Source organism: Canis lupus, chromosome 15 (genome assembly GCF_003254725.2).
Source record: "Canis lupus dingo isolate Sandy chromosome 15, ASM325472v2, whole genome shotgun sequence".
Lineage (NCBI taxonomy): Eukaryota > Metazoa > Chordata > Mammalia > Carnivora > Canidae > Canis > Canis lupus.
In genome coordinates, this window is record NC_064257.1 from 20,774,387 (window position 1) to 20,795,461 (window position 21,075).

The 21,075-nt window shown below is 41.0% G+C and overlaps 1 protein-coding gene across 8 annotated transcripts in view; it reads left to right on the forward strand.

Moving 5' to 3' along the window:
* The window catches only part of NAV3 (neuron navigator 3), a 356,255-nt gene that overhangs the window by 189,363 nt on the left and 145,817 nt on the right, over positions 1-21,075 (forward strand). For all 8 annotated transcript variants that reach the window (XM_025438781.3, XM_025438782.3, XM_025438783.3 and 5 more), the window contains 2 exons: positions 8,162-8,270; positions 8,958-9,341. In XM_025438781.3, coding sequence (XP_025294566.3) covers positions 8,162-8,270; positions 8,958-9,341 — 493 coding nt within the window. The remainder of the gene's footprint in view (positions 1-8,161; positions 8,271-8,957; positions 9,342-21,075) is intronic.

The following is a 21,075-nucleotide window of genomic DNA, read 5'->3' on the forward strand; positions in this document are numbered from 1 at the left end:
CAATAAATTTACTGTAGTCTCATGAGCTGGTGATTCACTAGGTCACAGTGATTCCAAATAAAGAAAAAGAAATGTATTGCTTAGGAATCCAGAGGGGGGTGGCATTTTGAGCTTTTAAAAAACACTTTGTAAATGATGTTTTTAAAAGGATAATCATCAGTTTCTATGATTTGACATTTGTACCCTCATTTAAGCATATTTATATAAAACATTTATTTTTGAAGACTGAAGAATTGAGAATCAGTATTTGCATTCACAGGTTTGTTCGCTTAATTGCAATTTTCTTTGATAAATAGTTGTAAAAATTTGCTTTTCATTTAATTCCTTTTTATATATGTGTGTAAAGCAAACCTAGATGTGATCTGCCGTGGGCCTGGGCATAAGAATTAATTAGCTTTGCAAAGTAGGTTATTATCATATGTAAAGGATAGTCAGTGTATGTTCTAATGCTAATTTATTTGTAGTCAAGAAATTGGGCATTTACCCTACTTGAGGTAGGCAATATGAAGTGAAAACTCAGAAGTAACTTAATCATATTAGTCCAGAAAATGATAAGGACTTAGCAGTTGGAGTGGCACAAATACTTCTATGTATCTCTCTGCTTCTCTCCTTTTCATAGGGCATGTTTATGGGCAGAAAACCTTAAAGAAATTTTAAAGACTCTTGTCCTTAGCTCTAAGTGGTACATATATGGTCCCCGAATAGACTTGATAAGTGTTTTAAAAGTTTTCCTAATATCAAAATGTTAGGGCGCTGGTGTAAAACATACAACCAATCCAAGAAAAATATAATAAATTTATCATCTAGGTTTTCTGGTTTTATTAAAATATGAAGAGACAAAGAGCTGATGCTGCTGCAATAGATATATGGACTCAGACCAGAAAAAATGCTCAGTGTCAAAAACCATAATGTGCGTTATATATATATATATATATATATATATATATATATATTTTTTTTTTTTTTTGTCACATCGTTATCTCCCGCATACTTGGCCATCAACTTTTAATTATATGCTTCGAGTGAAGATATTGGGGGAAAAGCCTCTCGAGTTCCTTTCTTGGCTGTTTCCTACAGGAAGAAACCTGGGGTTTTATTGTCCTGTTGGGATCTCCCTGAAACAGCTTCAGAATAACGAGCCCGCGAGCAGGAGGTGAAGTCTTTCCCTTTAACGCATTACCTGCCCGCCAGCGCCAGCGGGGAGGGTCACGCTGCGGGTTTTAGGCCCTTTACACTCTGGGTTTTGATTTGTGCGTTTACAGCACGAGCGCAGCCCTCGGGCGGCAGCGAATCGCTCGTCCTGCGAGTCCGAGAGCGCGAGCGCGTGTCGGGGGCCGGGCGGGGGGCGTGGTCCGGGTGGCCGGCGGCCTCCGCCCTCCGCCCGGGTGGCCGCGCGCCCGCTGCCGTGGGGGCCCGCCCGCGCCCGCGCCCCGCAGCCTCCCCCCGGCCCGGTGCCCCGCCCCCCGGAGCCCCGCCGCAGACCCGCCCCGTGGAGCTCGGGAGACGCAGGAGCGGCGGGGGCGGAGGGAGAGCGGCGGCCGCGGTCCCGCATCCCGCAGCCTCGCTGGCCGCTCGGGCCCGGGGATGCGCACCTGCCGGGCGGCGGAGCCCTGCGGCCGCGCGGGGGGGGACCGCGACCCGGGCCGCCTGCGCCACCTGCCGCCGACGGGGAACTGCCGGCCGGCACCTGCCCCGCGGACTCACCTGGGGGCCGGGCTGCCCCGCGGACTCACCTGGGGGCCGGGCTGCCCCCGCGGACTCACCTGGCGGCCGGCACCTGCCCCGCAGCCTCACCTGGGGACCAGCACCTGCCCGGCGGCCTCACCTGGCGGGGCCCGGGGGTGGGGGTGCTGACCCGGGGCCTCTGCCCCGCCGCCCCCCGTGCGCACGGCGAGCATGAGCCCCGCTGACGGCGACGGGCCCGCGGCGACCATGCAGCGGCCGGCGGGGCTCTCGGTGCCGGGGGCGGGGGCGGGGGCGCGGGCGGGGGCGGGGGCGGCCCGGCGAGCTGCGCGGCCGCGGAAGCCGGGGGCCCCGGGCGTGAGCCCCGCCGACGGGGACCGCAGGGCCGCCGCGCGCCCCTCCAACTGGTTCGGCAGCGCGGCCAGGGCGGGCGGGGCGCCGAGCCCGGCGTCCTGGCTGCGGGCGCGCCCCGGCCCCGGCGCGGCCCAGGACCCCGCGACCCCGGGTCTCCGCTCCCCGGGGGGCGGCAGGGGCGAGGGCGGCCCGGGGCGCGCGGGCAGGAGCTGGGCGGCCGAGGAGGGCGAGAGCTGCCTGCGGGAGGGCGCGGCCCACCTGGACGCCGACGTGATCCTGACGATGCTGGGCGACCTGGAGCAGGCGCTGGGCGCGGACCTGCTGGGTGAGTGGCCGCCACAACCTGGGCCGCGCCCTCCCTCTCTCTCTATATTATTATGATTATGATTTGTGAGCGTCTTGCTGCCGTTGTTCCTTTGCAGAGCCGACCTCTGAGACCCAGCCGTAAAGCCCGCCCTGCGCGGCTGGGGTCGCGGCCGCTCCCGGCCGGTCCAGGCCTCCGCAAAGGGGTGCCGGGCCCTAGGGCCGCCGACCTGATGCTTGCCCGGGAATTAGACGTCTGCCTACTTTCCCGCGAGGTGACCCCGCCACAAAGAGGGGGTGAGCAGCCAAGGGCCTCTGGGGCAAACTTTGTGTCTAGGGGCCTTCTGCTGCTGCCCCGGGGGCTCCCACAACAGGCACCAAGACGGTAGTAACACTCGCAGAAACGCACAGGCATCTTTTGACAGCTTCACTCACACGCTGCTGTTTTTTTGTTTGTTTTTGTTTTTGTTTTTGTTTTTTGGTGTTTGGCAAAAAAATTCACATTGCAACTATCTAAACTACTGTGTAGGTGATTATGATACTTTACAGAGTAGGCCTTTTTGATGACCCAAGTCTTAAATAACTTCTGACATGATCTCTCATTAACTAGATAGGAAGATATCTAAAGTGATTCTTGTATTTTGTTTCAGTTTTGACTTTACTACCTCCCTGAATAGCCAGACTGTACGTGTTCTGCTTGTTACCCCTAATTGAGTGCTCTACCAAAGTACATTGATATCACACAGTCCTCTCCTCGAAAATCCTTAAGTTTTAAGCCATTGACCGCATCATATTTTGCAAATATATGTGTCTACAAGAAAACTTCCTATAAGACTCCTCACATAGGAAAGACTTAAGCCTGACCAGTGATCTCTTTGTTTCTTGTTCATACAACGGAAGCTAAATGTAGATGTGTTCTTATTCTCTGTGTAGACCCTCCTGTTGCAAGAGGTTTTATGAGGCTTTCCAGAATCTTAGTGAGCCAGCATTAGAAGAAGAAAGCTTAGAGAGACAGCAGAGGCAAATACTGCGCAATTTGTCATGTCAGTTTGGCTCTAAAGAGAGTAATGTTTCCACAGTTGTGGGAAGAGTGATTTCTGAATCTGAATACACCAGGTGCTCAGACATAGGAGATTTACTTCTTCACCATTGTGCGATTTCTATAATGAACTGTATCTCATAAAAGACCTCTAAGCAGTACAAAGGCAAGAGAGGGAGTCTTACTCCTGAAGAACCTTATCTTTTTGATCCTCTGAAACAGTACAATCAAATAATATTCATCTTTCGCTGTAAAATAGTAGCATTTATCTTGTTCTAAGGACCTTTTATATAAGTATTCTCAAAGATATGAACAGAAAGCAGTCCCCTGGCAGTATTTTTTGGTTGCTCTGTTAAATTATAGCATGCTGTACGTGGGTGTATACATGACATATGCCTTTTGTGCATAAATAACTTGGAGCATTACTGTCAGAGGGTAATCTCTCAATAGAAGCCTGTGTGTTCCATGATTCTTAAACTCAGCAGCTGCTTATTATATTTATGGGATTATTCTTTTTAAGGCTTCCCCCTCCCCAACTATGCCAGTAGTCAAAAATGCAAGTGAGAAAGTAAGGAAGAATTTATTTAGTCAGATAGTTGTGACATGAATAACCCTATCAGGATAACGAAGCGCTCCAATGCAGTTTCCTAAATAATGATGCGTGTTACGTGGGTAAGTATATCCAAGCCCAGAGCACACAGGAATTGCAGCATTTCTGCCATGTGCCTGCCTAGGTTCTGCTTCTGACTCAAAATTGCCTCTTCCAAGTTAATTTTTAGGCAGGGTTCCTTGAGTTCAACTCTTGAATCTTGAGTATCCTACTAGACTAGACCAGGGTCTGTGCTATGGCTATACAGGAGACTATTTAAAAGGTGATTGGCCATAGTTTTTTTGCTATTTTCTGCTCCAAGTATCTGGCTTAAGAAGATTTGAAAAATTTCCATCCAAATGACTGTTGGGGTCATCTACAAAATTAGGGTTCTCAAAATAAATCAGGCAGCTGTACTCTAAACAATAACATTTGCCAAGGAGTTGGGGTAGAGGACATAATTCTCTGTGAATCAGGTTCATTCACAGATAATTTGACTTCTTATTAAAAGATGATAGTGCTGGCAGTGTTAATTACAACGTAGATAAGTAAAGCCTAAATATTAAGAGCAGGACCACACGGATCATGTGGCTCCTCTGTCCGAGGCAAAAACAATGTAGAAGCCACTGTTTCTCCTCAAGGAAGCCTCCTTCCTGACTGTCAAGAGAGTAAAGATTTACACACATTTTCCAAAATGGTACATTCTGGAATCCGCTTTGAGTTTTTAACATTGTTGCAAACTGCTTTCTCATGGCTTGTAAAGTGTCCTCTCTAAGTGGGGCAGAGAGTAGGTCCCAAGGGAGCCTTAGTGGCTTGGAGATTATGGAAGTGAGAGAAGATACAACACTTTCATGACTAAATGAATTTATCATACGTGGTTTTTTTTTTTTTTTTTCTGCTTTTATTTTACTCGTGCTTTACATTTTACTTGTGCTTTTACATTTGGCCTTGTCAGTTGAGACTCCCACCTCTCCCTCAATCTTCTAGACATCATTTGGATACAAATTTATAGGATGTTTCAGATTTGTGTAATCCTTCAGGGGGTTGTAAGTGTATTTAGTTGTATTTTGACTTTTGTGGGTCATTGAGAACATTTACTGCAATAAATTTACTGCATAACATGACAAATCATGTTATCCTTCATAACATGAATGAAGCAGCAATTATGTTTTGCTCAGTAAGGTCTGGGAGGAAAAGATCCATTTGTCTGATTGTCATGAACAGTGCAGTGCTGTATGAGTGAGTGTTGTGATGCCTGAAACCAAAGGAGGAAAGGAAATTGTGGTTCTGAAATACGAGAGAAGCTATATAAACAAAAATGGATTCAGCTGGAAAAGCCAAGGATCTAAGATGCCTGTTGGATTGGAAGAAGGACATTTGTTTATGTATTTTTAGATCTATATTTATGTATTTGAGAAAGAACACGCATGTGGATGTGAGGGGCAGAGGGAGAGAATCTTCAAGCTGATTCTTCAAGCTGAACAAGGAGCCTGACCTGGGCTCCAGGCTCCACGTGGGGCTCGATCCCATGACTCGTGAGATCATGACCTGAGCCAAAACCAAGAGTCCGATGCTTAGGCAACTGAGCCGCCTAGGAACCCCAGGAGAAGAAACACTTAAAAGATGAAGGGGATGCCTGGGTGGCTAAGTGGTTGAGCATCTGCCTTGGTTCAGGGTGTGACCCCCAGGTCCTGGGATCGAGTCCCGCGTTGGGCTCCCTGCATGGAGCCTGCTTCTCCCTCTGCCTCTCCTCTCTCTCTCTCTCTCTCTCTCTCTCTCTCTGCGTGTCTCTCGTGGATAAATAAATAAAACTTACTTTAAAAAAATAAAAAATTAATAGAAGATGAAGATGTGAAAAAACATCTACTGAAATGAAATCTCTGAATAAATAAACTTACTTTAAAAAAATTAAAAATAAATAGAAGATGAAGATGTGAAAAAAATCTACTGAAATGCAATCTCTGAAAATATAATGTTCCTATAGTTTACATTAAGAATATATGGAAAGTAATGCAAATATAAATGTTTTTGGTATTATGCCAGTTGACAAATGGTTGAGATAGAGCTTGAGCGCAATGTGCAAGTTCTCACAGAGGGGAGGGGGCCAGGGCCAGGGGACATGTAATGGTATATTATACAATCTGTGTAAGGTCAATAACTATATTCCTCCTCCCTCCAGTAAAAGTCATCTGCCCTTTAGGATTTTCCTTACAAACTCCTTCTTATCTTCTTTTAGTACCAGATTATTTGGAAGTAAAAAGTGGGCTTCTTTATCACCACTTCTCAAATATGCTGCTATATTTATGAGAAGGGTGGGGAAAAGTTCCAAGGGATTATGATTAGAATCTCAAGGGTCATTACCAGCTCTGAGTTTTAAAGTGATGGTAATTGATAAGGTTAAGGATTGCAGGACTTGAATTAGTGTAGGAGAAGTTTGTGCCATGTGCACGAGGAGGGTTCAACACCTATTTTTCTATCTTGACAATATATCTAAGGACGTTTTTTGTATTCTTAAAGTTTGAAATAATAATGCTATTGCTAAACCTCCTTTAATCATTCTAATATTTTGCCAATTAAAAAGTAGACACAGGCAGGCAGCAGAATGGTGGTTGTTTAGGCAACCATCCAGGATGAGGAAAAATGAACAACACAGTGATGTTTGGCTGAAGAAGAAAATTGGGGAATGAGCAGTTGGTGTCTTTTAGTCTCTGACTGCTGTGGTGAAGGTGGTATAGAGTTGTTCAGTCACCTTCAGAGCTCCTAGGACCAGCAGATGGAAATGAAAGGCAGGCAAATTATTCATCCTCGGAAATGTTTTCACAATGAGACGTATCCAATAGCAGAAGGAGCCATCTCTTCTGGAGACGATGCCTTTCCAATCTTAGAGGCTTCAGGCAGAGGCCCATGGCTACCTCCCAAGGGAGTCATAGATGAGTTCCCTCACTGGCTGAGAGGAAAGGTGGGGCATTCTTTGAAACCCCTGCCAATTCTATGATTATATTATACAGGTGAAGTGAGTGTAATTACTGTGTATTTTTTTAAATCTGGCATGAATTCTATGTAAGGAAATGAACACATTAACTATCTACGTACATTCTTGAAATAGCCTGTAGGTATGCATCTTGACTTCTCCGTGTGACAGTTTTCATACAGAAGTTTAATCAATGCTATTTCCTACCTTCACTTTCCCTTCTGTTTTTCCTTTCCCTTGTTCCCTTCTCTTTCCCACTATCCCCTTCTTTTGCCTTCCTCTTCCCCCCCCTCCTTCGTGTACCTTTCCTCCCCTGATCCCCTTAGCCCATCCATTTCCCCTACCTCCCTTCTTTTCTCCTTCATCTTTCTTACTAAAGTGTCTCTTCACTGGACATCCTTCTGAGCCCAAACTGAACAGAAGATAAGCTGTACTTCCCCTACTGTCTCCCCGTGTTCTTCTCAGTATCCAGATAAACCAGTTTCAAATGGCCACTCGCTTGGGAGTATTACATGTCCATAATCAGACTGGTTTAATGGCACCTCTCCCTCCAAATGATAGGTAGTGGTTGTGCAAGGCTAGCATTTGTCACACTGGCAAAGCTGCTGGTTTCATGCCTGTTAAACACAGGATGGGGTTAGATGCTAGAGCCTCTCCTGGAACACAAGCGTCTAGGTGGATGCTGTAAGTCTCTATAAAAAGTGACAAATATTTAAAAACAAAGCCATCCAATGTTAATAGGAGACTTACAAAGGTACTGCTTCTGTAAGAAAAGGCCTCTTATTCCCCAGAATCCAAGTGTGTAATTGTACAAGGTAAGTTTATCTTATTATTCTGACTATACCTAGGAAGAGGTAATTATGAGGATAATTAGAATCCAAATAATTCCAGATTTTTAAATTAAACTCAGCAAGAGAGAGTACTGTGTAGTATATTTCTGAATTAATCACTGTCACTTTACATGATTAAGGTCATGAATCTACAAAGTATTATTGTATTATCGTCACTCCTTATCCATTATTACTTCCAATGTTACGTTTGTTTCTATTCACATTTTATTTGTAGAAAGGAGACATAATTTTCAGGCAGTAAGCATTTGGAATCCCCTACCTATTATTTTACTTTTAAGGAGAGGAATTTATATTACTTATCTAGGTAGACAATTATTCTAAGACCAGTAAATGTCTTGACTAATAAATTTATGATTATGTTATTTTTCTAGGTGAAGATCCTGAAACAAGAAGAATGAGAACAGTTAAAAACATAGCAGATTTGAGGCAGAATTTAGAGGAGACTATGTCCAGTCTTCGTGGGACCCAGATAAGCCACAGGTTTTTTTCTCAGTTCTATATATAAAGAAAAAAATAACAGCCAAGCACCTAACCTCTTATAAGGATAAAGAAAGAATTTTAGTTTCCTTATTATTTTCTTCAATTTTACATGACATTCATCTGGTGACTTCTTAGGACAGACCCAGGGACTTTTTTCTCCTATCCATCTCTTCTTCCATGTAGTGTCCCTTTCAAACCAAATTAGCCACTGAAACTACCACCTTCGCTACTAAGTAGATTTCCGTGCCTGTGACAGACAGCAAGCAAAGTTGCAGTTGAAATGCATCTAGGGCAGGGGTGAGGGATGCATCTAGGGCAGGGAGTCGGCGATGGGGGAGGGATAGACCATGAAACATAATTGTACTCAACTTCCAGGATGGTTCTGGGAAGCCTTTGGGGTTAGGTTAAGGGTTTGTTGAAACTGTGAAACAAAATTCTGTTTCATGTAAAATGATTGATGATGGCCTTTCTTTTGAAAGCAGAAATGCAAAACAACAGACTTCAAATGAATGCCCCTTCCCACACTGACATGCAGAGGTGTTTTGCATCTCATGATGAACGCTTAATTTGACTCGCATGCAAATGATGTACTTCTAAGAAATGACTCCGCTCTAGCCTTTCCTGTAGACCATAGTCTTGGTCTATGATACCAAGTGAATTATAGTTATTTCTTCATTTGTTTGACAGCACCCTGGAGACAACATTTGACAGCACTGTGACAACAGAAGTGAATGGAAGAACCATACCCAACCTGACAGGCCGACCCACTCCCATGACCTGGAGGCTGGGTCAGGCATGTCCTCGACTTCAGGCTGGAGATGCTCCCTCCCTGGGGGCTGGCTACCCTCGCAGTGGCACCGGCCGATTCATCCACACGGACCCCTCGAGGTTCATGTACACGACGCCTCTCCGTCGAGCAGCTGTCTCTCGACTGGGAAATTTATCACAAATTGACATGAGTGAGAAAGCAAGCAGTGACCTGGACATGTCTTCTGAAGTTGACGTTGGTGGATATATGAGTGATGGTGACATCCTTGGGAAAAGTCTCCGGGCTGATGACATCAACAGTGGGTAAGCAGCCTTTATCTCTATCAGCATTATGTGAACAGGGACGGTGGTCTACAGAGATGCATTAGCTGGAGGAGGAGTAATTAGGCTAGCTCACAGAGTCATTAGAAACCGTGACAAATGGAAGGTTATTGGGGGTATATCAGGCCCCCTCTTCTGCTCATTTGTGAAAAGTAAAATATCTAAGACTTCTGTAAAATCGTTTTTCATTGTAAGCTATTAAATTTTTCTCTTATGACTTCAGAGAAACAAATATGCCTTTGCTTTTCAGAGTGATTTTCACATGCTTCTTAAGTAACAGATTTTGTAGTGAAAGACGTGGGAAGGGGACAGGAGGAATTTAGCTGAGCTGCTGGACTTTTTTTTTTTTTTTTTTTTAATATGGCTTGTCAAAGCTGCCTCTAACTTCTTTGAAGAACAAATATCTTTAAGCATTCTTCATTTATGTACCTCCAATCTAATTTGAGGGAAATCATTTTAGAATTGAGAGTTTCAATCTCTTTTGATGGTATCAGATTAAAAAAAAACTCCGCCTTTTTCTTCTGCTTTCTATTATATTCCAAAAACAGGAAATTAATTAATTAATTAATTTATTTATTTATGATTATAGATGATTAGAAACTCTTAAAGATTTTGGCAGTGAGGAATATTTAGTTCAATCTGAGGATGAGCCCCAATGGAGGCAATAGGATAATCTATTAAAACTACTTCTAAAAAAAAATAAAAATAAAAATAAAAATAAAACTACTTCTATTACTAATAGTAATTCCATACAGATAAGAAAACTGATCCTAACTGAGCACAATTGTATAAGGCTAAGGAAGAGCTAAACCGGCACTAGAACTCAGATATATCTGACTTCAAAACCCTGGCTCTGTTAATGCAAGGAAAAGCTTCCCAAATCAATTTTATGATTTTCATGTTTTCAAATTTAGGAGTTTTGGCTTACTTTTTTGTCCTTGTATACCTGAGAGGACCAGTATCAGAAATCATTCTTCTTAAGAGTAACCCTTCCTGACTTCATTCATGAGAGGACAGAAAAGCTTATTTAAAGGTGACAGGCCTACGGAAGAGCTTTTATTTTTTTTTTTTATTTTTTTAGATTTTATTTATTTATTCATAGATACAGAGAGAGAGAGAGGCAGAGACACAGACAGAGGGAGAAGCAGGCATCATACAGAGAGCCTGACGTGGGACTCCATCCAGGGTCTCCAGGATCACGCCCTGGGCTGCAGGCGGCGCTAAATCGCTGCGCCACCAGGGCTGCCCCGGAAGAGCTTTTAGATCAGTGTGTAGCTCTGCTCTGATACCCTGCGATCCAGAGCTTGCCTGGTGCCACCTTCCCGGATGGCGAGATCCCAGCAATGCAGACTTAGACGGATTGTGGTCAGTGAGGGTAGGCAGTAGTTGAGTTGCCACTGGAGTCAGACAATTTAAATTCCTTTCTACCATTAGCTATCAGTGGACTTTGGAGGGGCAGCTTAAGTTAGACGCTTTTTTGTTTTCTGTAATTAGGGATACGATTGCAGAATCTCCACAAAATTCCTAGGAAGTAAGAAAATAACCCACAAAATTGTACTAACTCAGAGCCTGTCACAGTCTGAGTGTTGAGTAAATTTGTCACCAGCATCATAATTTCATGAATTATCATTAATAATCATACTAATGTGTGGATGTTACTGCTATCATTTTTGTACATATTAAAAACCACCTAGGAGGGGATACCCAGCTCAGGGAACGTGATGGCAACACAGGAACAGCTAAGGCATGAACTTTTTCTCCCGCCTCTCCCTTTTCGAAACCCAGTCTTTCTACTCTCTTACATCCTCCTCTTTTTTCTTTCTTCATCTCTTTAAATGACAGCATATGTGTGTATTTTTATATTCACTACTGGATGAAGATTTAATTATATACATAAATATAACATATACACACCTATATATACACACATTATACACATAATCCACACATACACACACAGGAAGTCAATCTCATGCGGTAGTTACATTCCTTTTTTTTTTTTAAGATTTTTATTTATTTATTCATGAGAGACACAGAGAGGCAGAGACACAGGCAGAGGGAGAAGCAGGCTCCATGCAGGGAGCCCAATGTGGGACTCGATCCCGGGTCCCTGGGGTCATGGCCTGAGCCCAAGGCAGATGTCCACTCGCTGAGCCACCCAGGCATCCCGCAGTAGTTACATTCAATGAAGGTGCCACATACACCAAATTAATGAATATTGAACCATTGCTCCTAGGGGAAAGACAGATGTGGCTCTTGTGAGCTTTAGGTCACAACATTTTTATCAACTCATCAGAATATAATCTTGTTTTGTGTGTATTTCAATTTAAAGCCACCTTCCTTTTTAGTACATGCTGTCGATTCATTAACATTGAGCTCATGCCTTCTCACCACTGCAGTTCATGCTTTGAAGAAGCTTATCTAACACATTCTTTTCCATAAGACATATCACAGTCTTCCTACACTTAGGAACACAAGAACCCTTCAGCACTACACTTGGGGGGCATTTTAAACAGAAGAATCTCCAAGACAAAGCACAAAAATGTGGAAAATGTGGCTCTAAAGGGACTGTAAAAAGGACACATTGGCAGTAGGAGAGCTGAATCAAGAAAGCAGAATGTCACCTTATTTGACCTCAGCTGGGAATGTCCTTATGGGGCAACTCAGACTTGTTGCTGCTCTGTGCCTCTCCACGAGGCACCATGAAAATGTTGCAATTATTGATTTGCAAATTTTAGCAAGTAAGCAAATTTGCAAACATGGAGTTTGTGAATAATGAAGATTGACTGTATTTATTTATACACATGTAAAATGCTCATCTTGAGAGAGAAGGCATATCTTGGGAGCAATTTAAATCAGAAATCAATGGACATTGACAATGCAATATGTGGGTAATTTCAAAAGTTTCATACACATAAAACCTTAGAATATGGAGAAAGTGCTAAACCTAGGCATGAGATAGGAGGGAATAAGAAAAGGAAATACTTTAGTTACGCTTTCTGATTTAAATAGCTATAGAGGAGGGAACTGTATTAAGAGAATTTTTGTAGGAAAAGTATAAATGATGTAGAAAGAAGGCCATTTAGTGAGCCTGACTAAAACATAATTTTCAAAATCAGAGGGACAATGGGATTAGATGACACTCAGTGACCTTTCCCTTAATTGAGATTCATGGAATCTGAATCCTTAATTTTGAGAGATAGGGTCTCTTGTGACAGGCTTCAATAACATTATGCTAAGAAGTTTAAACTGTGTACTCTAAGCAATGGAAAGCACTGTTTATGTTTTTTCTTTTTTAAAGATTTTATTTATTCATGAGAGACACAGAGAGAGAGGGGGCAGAGACACAGACAGAGGGAGAAGCAGGCTCCATGCAGGGAGCCCGATGTGGGACTCCATCTGGGATCCTGGGATCACGTACTGAGCCGAAGGCATACACTCCACTGCTGAGCCACCCAGGTGTCCTGAAAGCGCTGTTTCTTAAGGGAGATTATCTAATAGTCACAGAATAGGGCATGATGATGATTTTTGAGAGTCCCTTTTAGGGGAAATCTGCAAAATGGATTGGGAGGAGAAGCTCTGGTGGTAGATTTCTGACACTACTGCAAAACCTCACATCCAAGGTCTATAGGCCAGAAATATGGGAATAGCCTTGATGGGGATGAAAGGAGGGAAAAATTGATATGTGAGATACCACAAAGGAGAAATTTACAGAAATAATGATAGGCTACTCACAATGGCTTGAAAGAGGCAGAGAATTCACATAAGATGCCCATTTTGTAAGCACCAGAGATAGGAAATTATACTGTTACAAAAAAGAAGCAAAAAGAGAGACTATTTTTTTTTTTTTTTTGAGAAAGCAGAAGGGAGATAATGGATGTAGAGTCAGAAATGCAGACAGAAATGTAGTGATTGTGATATAAGCTGAAAAAGCCGAAGTAGTATCCAGGGTAGAGATATGATGGAAAGTGTGGTCTCATCTAGAAGATAGTAGAATTTATGGGAGACATGAGGACTTCTGGGAAAAGAATAGAGAGAAGGGTCCTGAGCTGAAGTGTGTGTGTGTATGTATCCAAAATGTATTTCTGAGTTTATCCTAGGTGCCAAACAGCATTTTGCGAATGTGCATGCAGTAGTGAGTGATATAGACAAAGCATCCTGTGACTCACCCACTAGTGTTGTTTATATTTTTATAGGTACTCACTTGTCCAATGAATGAATGACCAATAGATACACATGTTTGTAAGTATGTGTGTATACATTCTTAGATTAGCAGTTTTTTCTTAAGGCAATTTTTTTTAAAACAACTGAATCTATATATAATGATGTATATTACAGGCATACCTATACTCAGAAGCATTTTGTATTTTCCAGGACTCTATCTGTATTAGTTAACAGTAACTTCTGTAAACAAGGAATCTCAAAATCTTATAACTTAACACAGAGTTCATTTCTCCTTCACATAAAACCCTCGCTGGGGTTTCTGACCTTCATTTGGGAAGGTACACATGTAGCCTGTAGGAGAACAAGATTGCGGTAAGGAATTCCACTGTCACACCCACATTGACACTCAACCAGCAGGTAGCCAACGAGAGAAAGGACCATGGCATGAGAATATTTCATCTGTACCAGGCCTAGAAGTGGCTCCTGGAAGTATGACTTCCACACACATTCCCTTTCCTAAAACAGCTGGATGGCCGCATCTCACTATAAGAGAAGCCAGGAAATATGGTTCAGCTGTAGGCCCAGAAGGAAGAGGACATTGTTTGATGAGAGCTGGGTAGTTTCTGCTGAATTCACTTAGGGGAAAAAAAAAGTTATGTCCATTGTCTTTCCTACTTGTTTCATGCCTCAGTGAAAACCCAGTTCAGTCTTCTATTCATTTTTGTTCCCTGTCTTTCAAATGAAGTCTTGGGTAGTTTCACAGATGAGCTCATTTAAATATGCATCAGTGGTCTGCATGTTTTATGTTGTCATCCATATTCAGTATATTGAAAAAAAAACATACAAAAAATCCTGCATGAAAACTTGCCCTGGTGATGTTGACCTGTTTGGCATTATACACTTTCTCTTTCCCTTGGCAGAGTACAGAACCCTGAGGTTTAAAGAATGACTCAGAGTTTTGTCCCCTGGGTGGAAGGTGACTAGACATCATCAGCAGGCAGTATGGCTGGTCACAGCCCAACCGTGATTAGGGGCTATTATGGGGAGGATACCCTGGGGTGTGCAGCACTTCAGTGCTCACCAGTTTACACAGAAAAGTTATTGGCATTTATATGGTATGGCCCCATGCTTCAGCCTAGAATTAAAAGATAGGAAGATGAGAGGGCTAGAGACAATCCAGGGGAATTTTAATTTGATGATGTTTTAAGTGAAAAAGAAGGGCATCGAAACGTCTGTGCTACAATTCAGGAAAGAAATTGAGTCACAGAGTTAATTTTCTGTTCCCAATTTTTAAAAGTATGTTTCAGTGATTAAAGGGACAAAGAACTCAAAAGGCATAGTAATGAATGAAGGTGTTTAATTTAAGATTTTTTTTCCCTCACGTAACCACAAGGAATGTGAAGTGAATGGGAATGGAGTTTCATTTTCTCATATACCTTAGGTAGAACTCAGAAAACTAGTTAATCAGCATTCGGAGAATTCAAAATTTCCTGAAGCATGTAAAGACTTATCTCTTTCTTCTCATTTTAAAATTACTTTAAACACTTGGGGATGTGAATCTGCCAGTAATTAGGAATTAGTCAGAGGAAGCCCTCTTACTTATAATGAGTCTCTGAGAAAGTCTCCGTTTGTGAAGAAAAAAAAAAGGAACATGCTGGAAAATTGGGGAGAAAGTTACATATTTTAATTGGGTGGGAATTGAAGTTATCTCCAGGTGTCATAGTATTAACACCTGGGTCAGAATATAACCTAAAATTCTACTTAAGTCATATGGCCCAAACACAGAGTAATTTAATTTTGAGGAATGATCTTCTTAAACAGAAACATGAATACTTTTATCCTTATTCTCATTTGATCCTCCCTCGGTTCACCTGATGACGTGAAGCATGTCTAACATTGGAAAGGGCAGGGTTAAAATGTTGGGTTGAAAGAGTTTACATAACAAATAAGAGCTTCCTAATCATAATGTTCCTACTAATTTCGTATTCAAGATGTGAGAGTTATATTTAGTGAATGTGGACATCCTAATGGAAAAGTAGCTGGTGATACTAGCCAACACTTGCATAGCCTTTACGACATGCTATTTATGTCTTGCCATAACTGTAAGAAGTAAATATATCATTACTATCTCCATTTTACAGATGAAATAACTGAGGCATGGCTGGGGTAAGTGATTTTAGCTAGAACTCAGAAAATTAGTTAATCTGTTTCTGGGAATTCAAAATTCTTAAAACATGCAGTGCTGGACTTGAACCCAAGCGGTCTGGCTCCAGTCTATATACTTTTAACCATCATGACATACTGACCCTGTGAGATTGTCTATATGTCTACATGTACACATTTCTCTCCTGGATGTTGATTTTCTATAATATAACAGAGATTTACAGCAATCTTTATTATTAGTATAGTTTTTTTTTTTAGTTAGCATGTATGATCTAGGGGATAATAGCTAATATCATCTGCGCTCATCTAAAAGAAGATGCTGAACTGTTGTGCCTTTGAGATTTAAAAAAAAGCCTGTGTGTTCATGTCATTTAAAAAAAATAGCTAATTGTAACATGTAGTGGCTGATATAAAATGTCAATGTGTGATTCTAGTAAATTATGGTGCAAGCATAGTTTGTGAATCTTCCCAAATCCCCACAAAAACAGACAAAGCAACTAGACAGCAAAGCCAAAAAATCATGATCATTGTTTACACATAAAAGATGATGACAAAGTATCATCTCAGCCCCCAAGTATAAGCAGCTGGGGACAAACATCCAAGAGCCAAAGGATGGTGTCAACATCTGTTTAAGAAGAAACAGAGGTAGCCCTGGGGCATCTGGTAACAGAACAGGAGAACCCCCAAATGGCCGAGAAACTGACTAGAAAACACAAAGGGCATCTGAAGTCAGCAGCTGAAACTGGGAGGAGTTTTGACCACTTGACCAGCCAGGGAGAATAAGGGCAGAAGGTCATGTCTGAAGGGAATTAGAATAGTCTCGTTCCTATGAATTCATTTAAACTGCCCAACCACAGCTCCCTTCCAGGAGAGGACTCCACACCAACAGACATCTTCTGGGAGTAGAAGTAAATTGAAGAGGACATGGCAATAAAGGTAAAAGTGAAAGTCTGAATGAAAGTAAGAGATGGAAACAACCCGAAAATCTCAAAAAGCTACGTATTGCATTTTAAAACACTATACAAAAATAATAGAGGCAGTTACTATGTGAAATTGGAAAGGTATCTACATTGTTTCTTTTTATTCTGCAAAAAAAATGAATTTCACATAAAAACAAGCAGGAGAAAAGTGTCAGGATGAAACCTCATAGAAGCCACAAACATATGCCAACACATATAACAAATAAAGGATTAGTATCAATGAGGAAAGAAAAAAGGAAAACAAAACATAGCACTGAATCCAATAGAGAAATGAGGGAAAGAAAGTGAGATAAGTCAGCCAGGGAAAGACAAATAACATATGATTTCACTCATATGTGGAATTTAAGGAACAAAGGGGAAAAGAAAAGAGAAAAGCCAAGAAACAGACTCTTAACTAAAAAAGAACTGAGGGTTGCCAGAGGAGAGGTGGGGGAGGGGAGAGATACATAAAGAGAACTTAAGGAATATTTACCATAATGATCACTGAGCAACGTATAGAATGTATAGTATTGTTGAGTATTGTACGCCTGAAACTAATACAATGTGCCACATGTTAGCTAGATTGGAATTAAATTTCAAAAACTTAATAAAAATTTTTAAATGAGCAAAAGACGTAAACAGACATTTCATAAACAAAACATAAATGGGTTATAACAAAGTGAAAATATGACCAACCTGCTTTGTAATCCGAAACTTGTAAACCAAACCAAAATGAGAATTCTCACCTAGAGGCAAGTAGGTATTTATGCTGAAACTATTTTGAAAAATATTTAGCATTGACTAGTAAGGTTAAATATGGGTATGGGCATCTTACGACCCAGTGATTTCCTTTCTAGATATAGACCTTAGGTAAGTTCTTCCTGTGAGCACAGGGAAGTATGGGCACACAAGCGTTCACGGCACCAGAGACGAAAAACAACTCAAATGTCCAAAGAGTCAAATGGAATTATAGTACATTTGTAAACAGAGTTGTAAAGCTATAAAACGAATAACACAATGATACACATGAAAATAGATAGTTGAAAAAATGTAATTTTGAGCGAAGGAAAGAAGTCACAAAAAGATTACACATAGATTGACTCAATGTATAGCAAGTTCAAATCCAGGAGATGCTAAATAATATATTTTTAGGAATACATGCCTATGTAGCAAAACCATAAAGGAAAGTAAAGGAATACTTACACAATCCAGGGCAGCAGATATCTCTGGAAGGGAGGTTTGGGGCTGTGAGTGGAAGGAACCTATATGGACGATGAAGACACAGGGAATGTTCTATTTCTGAAGCCCGGTAGTAGGTGCATGAAAATTGATATTATTTTTATTATTATCTGATATGTACTTTTATACCTCATACACCTGCAAAGGTATGTGTTTCCCTTTTCTTTGGAAAGCATGGTATTACTGTGGTGGTAGATATATATATATATATATATATATATATATATATATTTCTGTTAATTGAGAAAGCAGGATTGAACAATATAAAAATAAGATTTTTATAAGTTTTGTCTATTTCAGTGACTTCCAGACATAATTAGAGCATAACGATGCAGATTCACGGATTTGAACAGACTCCGTCTTATAACAGCTGAGGGTACTGAGTGACAAGGAGTCGTATGTCTAGATTATCAATTAGGTGGATGGTGTCTTTCCTTTTTTTATATTATTATTATTTTTAATGCTCTCGAGGATTTTAATAGGAGCCTTCAACTAATGTATATTTGAGAACCAATTCTCCAAACTTTCAATGGTTTTCAATAATGGTTGCAAATTACCTGACTTATTTGAGAAACTGTTAAATAATATAATGCCTGTGTCTCATTCAAGACCAGGGTTTCTGTGTTGGCATGAGAGGAGTCCCTGGACCCTACCCAGTAGATGGCCTTGCACCTTTCCGTCCCAAACAAAACCATCTTCAGAAGTTGCCAAAGGTGTCCTGGGAGACAAAATCCTCTGCTCTTGCTCTCCCTGGTGGTAGTGATTTGAAAACAGCTCAGGTATTCAAGCTCATTTGGACGAGCAAACTTTTCTTCGTTCATGTCCATTGCATCCATCCATGGCCTCATAATCCCTGGTCACTATGATTAATATGTATATCATGTCTTTCCTTTTAGCCACTGTTGTGCACAACAAAAGGAGCATGATCTTTAGTGCTGAAATTAATATATCCTCAGCTTTTGCTCTATTTGAGGTGCTTATGAGAAAGCCACCTATCTGTGCCTTGGAAGCAGTTTAATACCTTACTTTAGGGTAAGGTGGAATGATATGGCCTAGAAATGTTAATTTGGATAATAGACACCTAAAGTGCATGCCATACATATGCAAATTGCCTACACAGAAAGATCAGGGTGCCCGTAGAAATGAGGAAGAATTAGGAAGTGCTTTGTGAGACTATTTTTTATGGGAATTATTTTACAGTTTATAGAATTTGAACATGGCTAAAATTATTCTAAGACTTTGAAATAATTTATTTTTTGTCAGTAATCTTCACAAGTTTCTTTTCAACTTTTTGTACCAATCTTCCCTGTGACTATTATGTCTTCTTAATAAACCCATCTTGGCTGACAGTTTTGAAGTTTAGGAAATCATTCTTAAAATTTTACATTATTCTTTCAGAATGATCCCCTACCACTGATAGCTCTCAGACTGTAGCATAATCTTTTAGAATAACTGTAAAATTCATGTTCTTATATATAGATTTTTAAATCCTTCAGAAAGAATAAAAAGAAGAAAGAATTACCAAGAAAAAATTCAAGTCAGGAATTTGTCTTACTTGTGCGATGCCTGTATGTTGTTTTTCTTTTAATTTAAATTCAGTTAGCCAACATATAGTAGTAGATCATTAGTTTCAGAGGTAGAGGTCAGTTATTCATCAGTTGCGTGTAACACCCAGTGCTCATCACATCACATGCCCTCCTTGATGCCCATCACCCAGTTACCCCATCTCCTTGCCCACTTCCCCTCCACTGACCCTCAGTTTCTTTTCCATAGTTAGGAAATCTCCCATGGTCTGTCTCCCTCTCTGATTTCTTCCTATTCAGTTTTCCCTCCCTTCCCCTATGATTCTCTGCACTGTTTCTTATATTCCACATATGAGTGAAACCATACTATTTTCTTTCTCTGATTGACTTATTTCACTCAGTATAATGTTGATGTAAATGGTAAGATTTTGTTCTTTTTGATGGCTGAGTAGTATTCCATTGTACATATACACCACCTCTCCTTTAACCCACTCATCCGTCGATGGACGTCTGGGCTCTTTCCAAAGTTTGGCTGTTGTGGACATTGCTGCTATACACACTGGAGTACAGGTGCCCCTTCAGATCACCACATTTGTATCTTGAGAGTAAATACCTATTAGCGCAATTACTGGGTTGTAGGGTAGCTCTATTTTTAACTCCTTGAGGAGCCTCCATACTGTATGTTGTTTTTTAAATAACAAACTCATGGTTCTGTAATCAAAATGCCCTACCAACATTCAAATCAGAGTGTGCCTGTGTAAAAGGAGGAGTTATAACTGAGGTTTTTTGTTGTTTTTTTTTTTTTTTTGGTTCAGTTAAGATCTGTTGTAAACCTATTTGATATTAACTGGAAAATTGAAGGACCCAAGAAAAATGAATATCCTTTTAAGTGCTTCCTGAAAAAAAAGCTTTTTTTCTTAATTTATTGAAGTTTTAAACATGTTTTTTTCCTTTTGAAAATTAGTTTTCAAAGCAGTTAACCTTTGTTTATAGACCTTACTCTCCTGTAAGTATTGAATAACTAAAAGGTTATGTTTCTAATAGAAGTAATCTGTCATCTTATTTCTTTTTTACATGCATCACCATCATGGGTTAAGATACAGAAATCAGCTCTGATGCTTTCTTTTTACAATATGGAAGCCTTTTGAATTCAGCTGGACGAACATAATATATTTGTGGACCCTCATTTGTATACAAAACACTGTGCTAAACAATTTTGGAGATACACAGATGAAGATAGACCAAAGAGACATACGTGAAACATAACATGTGTACATTGTTATAACTTCTCCAAGGTTAAGTTTAGGATTAAGCAAGTTGGTAGTTAAAAAAAAAAAAAAAAAGCAGGAGGCTGGGAGTATTTCACTTATCTGCAGAGAAAATTTCAACTACCCTCAACCTTTTAAAACACAATCTCAAAAGTGATTGAAAAAACGTTTGCCACTAAACACTTTGTCAGGAATTTTACATACGCCACCTTAAGAGACAATAAAACCTTTTAGATATTGGTTGAGAACTGTGTGGGAAATACAGTAAGAAATTGGAAATGGGGCACCGGGGTGGTTCAGTGGTTCAGCAACTGCCTTCAGCCCAGGGCATGATCCCGGGGTCCTGGGATCAAGTCCTGCATCGGGCTCCCTGCAGGGAGCCTGTTTCTCCCTCTGCCTG